This window comes from Hibiscus syriacus, unplaced genomic scaffold, assembly GCF_006381635.1.
Source record: "Hibiscus syriacus cultivar Baekdansim isolate YM2019G1 unplaced genomic scaffold, ASM638163v2 tig00111837_pilon, whole genome shotgun sequence".
NCBI classification, from domain to species: domain Eukaryota; kingdom Viridiplantae; phylum Streptophyta; class Magnoliopsida; order Malvales; family Malvaceae; genus Hibiscus; species Hibiscus syriacus.
Window position 1 is genome coordinate 7,591,874 of NW_024063194.1, and position 5,540 is coordinate 7,597,413.

The window sequence follows — 5,540 nt, forward strand, 5'->3', positions numbered from 1 at the left end:
ATGATATTATGTTTCATGTTGACAAGCTTGTCTCGAAGTTTTTGCTGTGATATCGAATGAGGTAAGAAGGAAAGGGCATCCAACCAATGATGTACAAGTTGACCAACACACACATTCAAGAAATTTTGTATCATGGATATCAATCACTTGCCATTGTCCTTAAATTAGTTCATAAGTGAAAGCAATGGGAGTTCCTTATAGAACATACATAGATGATCATTTTTGGTGAAGCTGTGCATAAATTCGTTTTCCATAATTATTTAACTCCATGATCTGTAATTTGTTGAAGAACAGGTTTTGCTGTGAATCCCAGATTCAGTTTTATAGGGTAGCCTCAATAATTTCTGTTATCCGTTCAGACATGTTAATAAACAATGCCTGTTTCAAGATTTTCTTACCAGTCATGTTTTCTGCAAAATGTTTGAATTATTTGAAAATGTGAACCTTTGTTGCCAAAACTTTTCCTTCTTCAGAAATCCATATTTGACAAACGTTTAAACATGAGTATTGAGATATGATCATTTAAAACCTTCATATATATGTGAAATAACTTTTAGAAGAATAATATGCTCGTGTTTGACCAATTGAGAATCAAAGCTCAACGCACACATGGAAATATAAGAAAAATATTATCGACTATGGACTGATTGGAGTAGAATAATGGCATATGATATTGGGCATCCAGATGGTTTCAATTTAGTTGAATAATCCATTCAGTTAGTAAAAAAGATTGCTGAAATAGAAATTGATGATTTTCTATCCTATATAATTGAAAGCATCAAATGTACAAATTTTATACCTTACTCAACATGTTAATGTTTAGCTCAGGAGTGTGCTAATCTCTGGATGAAAAAAAAATGAGTTTTAAATATATGAATAATTGATTTTTATTTTGTAACTATTAATAGTCGGAATTCAATAAAGAAACGCCTTATAGTCGGAGTATCAATTTACATTTTTTTATAGTTAAGAGACTCAATAAAATAACGTCATATAGTCGGAAACTAGTTTATAACTTTTAATAATTATAAACTTTTAATAATTCAGAAAATCAACGAAATAGGATATGTACTTCACCCACGACAAATGTGATTGGTTCTTATAAAAAAGTATGCTTAGGGGCACTAGGCGTGCGCGCAAATAAGCATGGCCTGAATGGATGATCTATACGTTTTTGTTGTAAAATACAAGGGTGCAGGCATACCTTGACGCACAATGTATATATATGAACTAATCCGTAGTGCATTTGGAATGAAAAAAAATACATTTCAACATTTTGTTTGATGGCATTGTCGCAGTCGTCTTTCGGGTGGGCTCGGAATTAAACTTCGACTTGAATAAAATGTTAGAGCTACCACCGATCATTTATTTTTTTTAAAAAATAATTTGGTTGATCGGACACCATCTTACATTATCTGCATTTTACTAGAAATACATCGGATTCGGGAGTCGGTTATAGTCAATGAAGGATTAACACCCTTGAACTGCCCTTTCGGTACCATTTAATTTGTCGGTTGTCTTAGTTGCGAAAATTAAAATTTAAATTGAAATTTAAAACATTCGATTCAAATTACTTACCTTAGATTGGTTGAAAATATCCTAAAAAGTCAAAAATGTTAGATAAGAAATAATAAATAAATATTAAATAAATCAAAGAAAAAAATAATAAAATAAAATAAAAAATAAATCAAAGGAAAAAAGATAAAAATTAAAATAAATTTTTTAAATAAATCAAAGAGAAAAAAAATTAAAATTAAAAGTAATAAAATAAAAATAATAATAAGAAGTAAAAATAAATAAATAAAATAAAAAACATACTAAAATTAACAAGAAAAAATGAATAACTAAAAAATGATAGCTAAAAATTGAAAGGACCAAATTGAAATAAATTGAAATTGATGGATTAAATTGGTACTAAAAACAAGCTGCAAGAGAAAAAAATTAAGGGGCCAATTTGCAAAATATAAGAAATGTAAACAGGGATTAAATTGAATAAATTAAAAATTCAGAGACAAAATTAAAATAGGAGACCAAAATGATTTGCACATCAAAATGATAGGGACTGCGGAAATAATTTAAAAATTTACTAATTGCAATGTGGTCCCTCCCTTATAAATACCCAAAACCCAAAAATATATTCATTTCAAAACCAAACTAAAACAAAAAACACTCCCGAAACACTCTCTCCTTAATCAACCGGTCGTAGGCCGGGCAGCCTCCGACCACCCCCTCCGCCGTCCGATCTGCCGCTCGCGACGGTCGAAAAAACAAACTTACCGAAAATGCTCCTCCCGTCATCCCGAAGCAAGATCCGAATCCCAAATCACCACGACAAAGCCCAAACGACGTAGATCTAAGAAAAAACACTCGGTTTTTACCTTTTCCGACGACTCTTCAGTTTTTGAAGATACTTGTCTCCTCTCGATTTCGACGAATGGAACGATTTCTTTATGTTTTTTTCTTTGCTTTTTTGTGGGTTTCGAATGGTTTTTTGATGATTGTGTTTCCTTGTTGATGTTCTTATATAGCCTCAAAGGGAAATATTTTCCCTTGAATCTCGATGGCTGACCCCGATCTTGTTGAGATTTCTGCATGTACTTGGGTTTTGTTAGGCGTTACGAAACGTGTTTGTTCCGATTTTTGTTTCGATCTTGTTGCATGTTTGACTGGTTTCCATTTTCGACGATGCATGATGCTTATGGCTGTTAAGATCACTTCTGGTCGTTGAGATTGCTTTCTGGTCGTTGGATTGGGTTAGATCCAACGGGCCAGATTGATCTATGCATTTATCCTCTTTCTACCGTTTGACCTATTCGGCACCTTGGCTGAACATGAAACCTAATTAGGTTAGGGTTAGATCAGACCCTTTACCCGATTGAGTTTCTCTAGGACCCGAACGTTGAACCCATTGGGCCTGTAAAAAAACAACAAAAAAACTAAATAAAGAAAAAATATTAATAAAATAATAAATAAAAATAAAAAATATTAATATAATATATATAAAAAATCATTTTTAAAACTATATATCATATATGCTTTAAAAAATTGTTTCCAAACCATATAATACATATAAAAAAATGTTTTCAAAACTATATAATATATTTTTAAAAATATTTTCAAAACTATATATTATATATTTTCAAAATGTTTTAAAAAACTATACATTAAATATATTTTCAAAATGTTTTCAAAAGCTATATAATACATATATTTTCAAAAATGTTTTCAAAACTATATATTATATAAGTTTTCAAAATGTTTTCAAAAACTATATATTATATATATATTTTTTAAAATGTTTTTTTAAAAACTATATATTATATATATATTTTCAAAATGTTTTTTTAAAAGTATATATTATATATGTTTTCAAAATGTTTTCAAAAACTAGATATTATATATATATATATATATTTCGAAAACCGATTTTTTTTTAAAAAACTATATGTTTAAAAAAATTCTTTCAAAAACTATACAATATTATTATTATATATAAAAAACTCCGAACGAAAATGAGTGTCTACAGGCATCATATAAAAAAGGGATTGCCCATATTAACTGGGTTCAAGTTATTTTTCTTAAAACACATCTTTATTAATATAGTACAAAAAATCAACTTACTAATAATCAGTTGCTCTAATGAGACGAAACATTAAATTTTTTAAGTAAGATCATGAGAGATTTAAACTTTATTATTTGCAAATAGAACAAATTGAATTGAAATGATTGCTATCATAATAGACCTTTGTTAAATTTGATCTGAATTAATCGATCGATAGAATACAATTGATTAATTAAAAAGAAGAACCGCATAAAAGATTAACTTGGTTAATGGTGTCATTTTTCTCGAGGTTCCCCCACCACTTGGGAAGCACAGAGGTTGTCGGGTTTTGATTGGTTGCCTGGAGTAATTTACAATTAAGAATACTGAGAATTAAATTATAGATAATGAGGTTGAAGTTTGAACTGGTTAGATTAAATTTTGGATTAGAATAATTTCAAACAACCAAGCTGTTTATGACCAAATTTAATGCAAATTCGTTGTCTGTGTTATGAGTTGCAAGATTCTGGTAAAGAACTAAAGGTGTGAGCCCCAAGGAATAGGCTCATCCTAAACAAAAGATGCTAGCCACAAGATAAAATGGGGCACCAATTGTTTTCTTGCGCTTTTCACCTTTTGGATTCTCTTGGGGTCCAGCTCTCCTTCTTTCACACCTCACGCTTTTAGTATTAAAATCCACCTTCCCTTACTTCACTATTTAGGCGAAACAAAGTCATGGATAGAGCGCGAGTGTGTATCTAGAAATATTTTTGAGGATATACATATATTTATTAATAATATAAATTTTTGTATGGATAAACAAAAATAAGATTTTAAGTTGATATAATTAATAAAATAAATAATTAATTAAAGAAAATTTATAACCAACGGTCATGTATATTGTTTTCATTTCAACCCTTTACTTTTGGCTGCCTATGGATGTATATTTGGTAAAAATCCATTCTAATTATCATAAAAATGTTCGTTTTTACCGAAATCTCCTTTATATGTACATCACTTTGTCCCTTGAACATAGTCGAGTGTGAATCTTTTGGCTTTGAAATCACGTGGAACTTTCATAGAAAAGTCGGAAATTGTGGCCAAAATCTACAAAAAAAGGGTTCTTTTTCAGTAACAACCTGTTTCTTTCCAAAACACACTGTTTGAATCATTTGAATCTTGATCACTTAAAATACTATAAATACTTCATATACTGACTCAGCTTTCCTCTGCGGTGACTGTGATAAATGTATCCACGGTGGTAATTCCACCGTCTTGTCGCACCACCGTGTGTTAATTTGTGCTGCCTGTGAGGCTGCTCCAGCTGCGGTCACCTGCAGTGCCGATGCAGCGTCTCTTTGCATCGACTGTGACTTCCAGATACACTCGGTGAGTCCTTTGGCTCGCTTCCATACTAGGGTCCCTATACCTCCACTGTCGGGTTTAACCTGTTCATCCTCAAGTGTTTACCATGATCAGCCGCCATCCACAATGTTTGAAACGCCTACTACAGAACCAGATCAAGAAATCGATGAAGCCGAAACAGATTCATGGTTATTGCTTGAGCCTGAAAACACTGAAAACCAGAGCATGAGTAGATTTACGTAGGGCAAACAACCTGATAAGTACACCGACGTTGTCGATACATGTACCGAGTCATACGGACAAGAACAGTCCATCGATCAGCAGTGTGAGTGTGAATTATCCAGAAGATAGTGGAAATGATAGTGTTGTTCTACTTCAAACTTTGAAATCTAATGATCAACCGTTGCAAGAACACCAATTACAGAGTGTTCACTTCAATTCAGACCATAGGGGATCAAATGCTGCTGCATTCACTAATCTCCCTTCAAGCAGTCTAAGCGTAAGATCGTACACATTCTTAACTTTACATATGTTCTCATGACAGCAACTTATGATCTGTAAACCCAAAACTGATCCATGTAAATATCTTTTGTTCGATTCATGGTTCTACACTTCTCCTGGTAAATGATTTTTA

At 31.6% G+C, this 5,540-nt stretch overlaps 1 protein-coding gene across 1 annotated transcript; it reads left to right on the top strand.

Annotated features, from left to right (window-relative positions):
- Positions 1–2,560: 2,560 nt before the first annotated feature.
- On the top strand, positions 2,561–5,149 carry LOC120171804 (zinc finger protein CONSTANS-LIKE 2-like). The gene is made up of 2 exons (XM_039179451.1): positions 2,561–2,594; positions 4,764–5,149. Exons 1-2 carry the CDS (start codon positions 2,561–2,563, stop codon positions 5,147–5,149), a joined length of 420 nt encoding a protein of 139 aa, XP_039035382.1.
- Positions 5,150–5,540: the final 391 nt, after the last annotated feature.

Excerpts from the sequence above, each read along its gene's own strand:
- LOC120171804 (XM_039179451.1), top strand. The coding sequence starts at position 2,561 with ATGGCTGACCCCGATCTTGTTGAGATTTCTGCAT. Across the intron at positions 2,595-4,763 it reads TCTTGTTGAGATTTCTGCAT|CTTTCCTCTGCGGTGACTGT; the intron begins GTACTTGGGTTT and ends ATACTGACTCAG.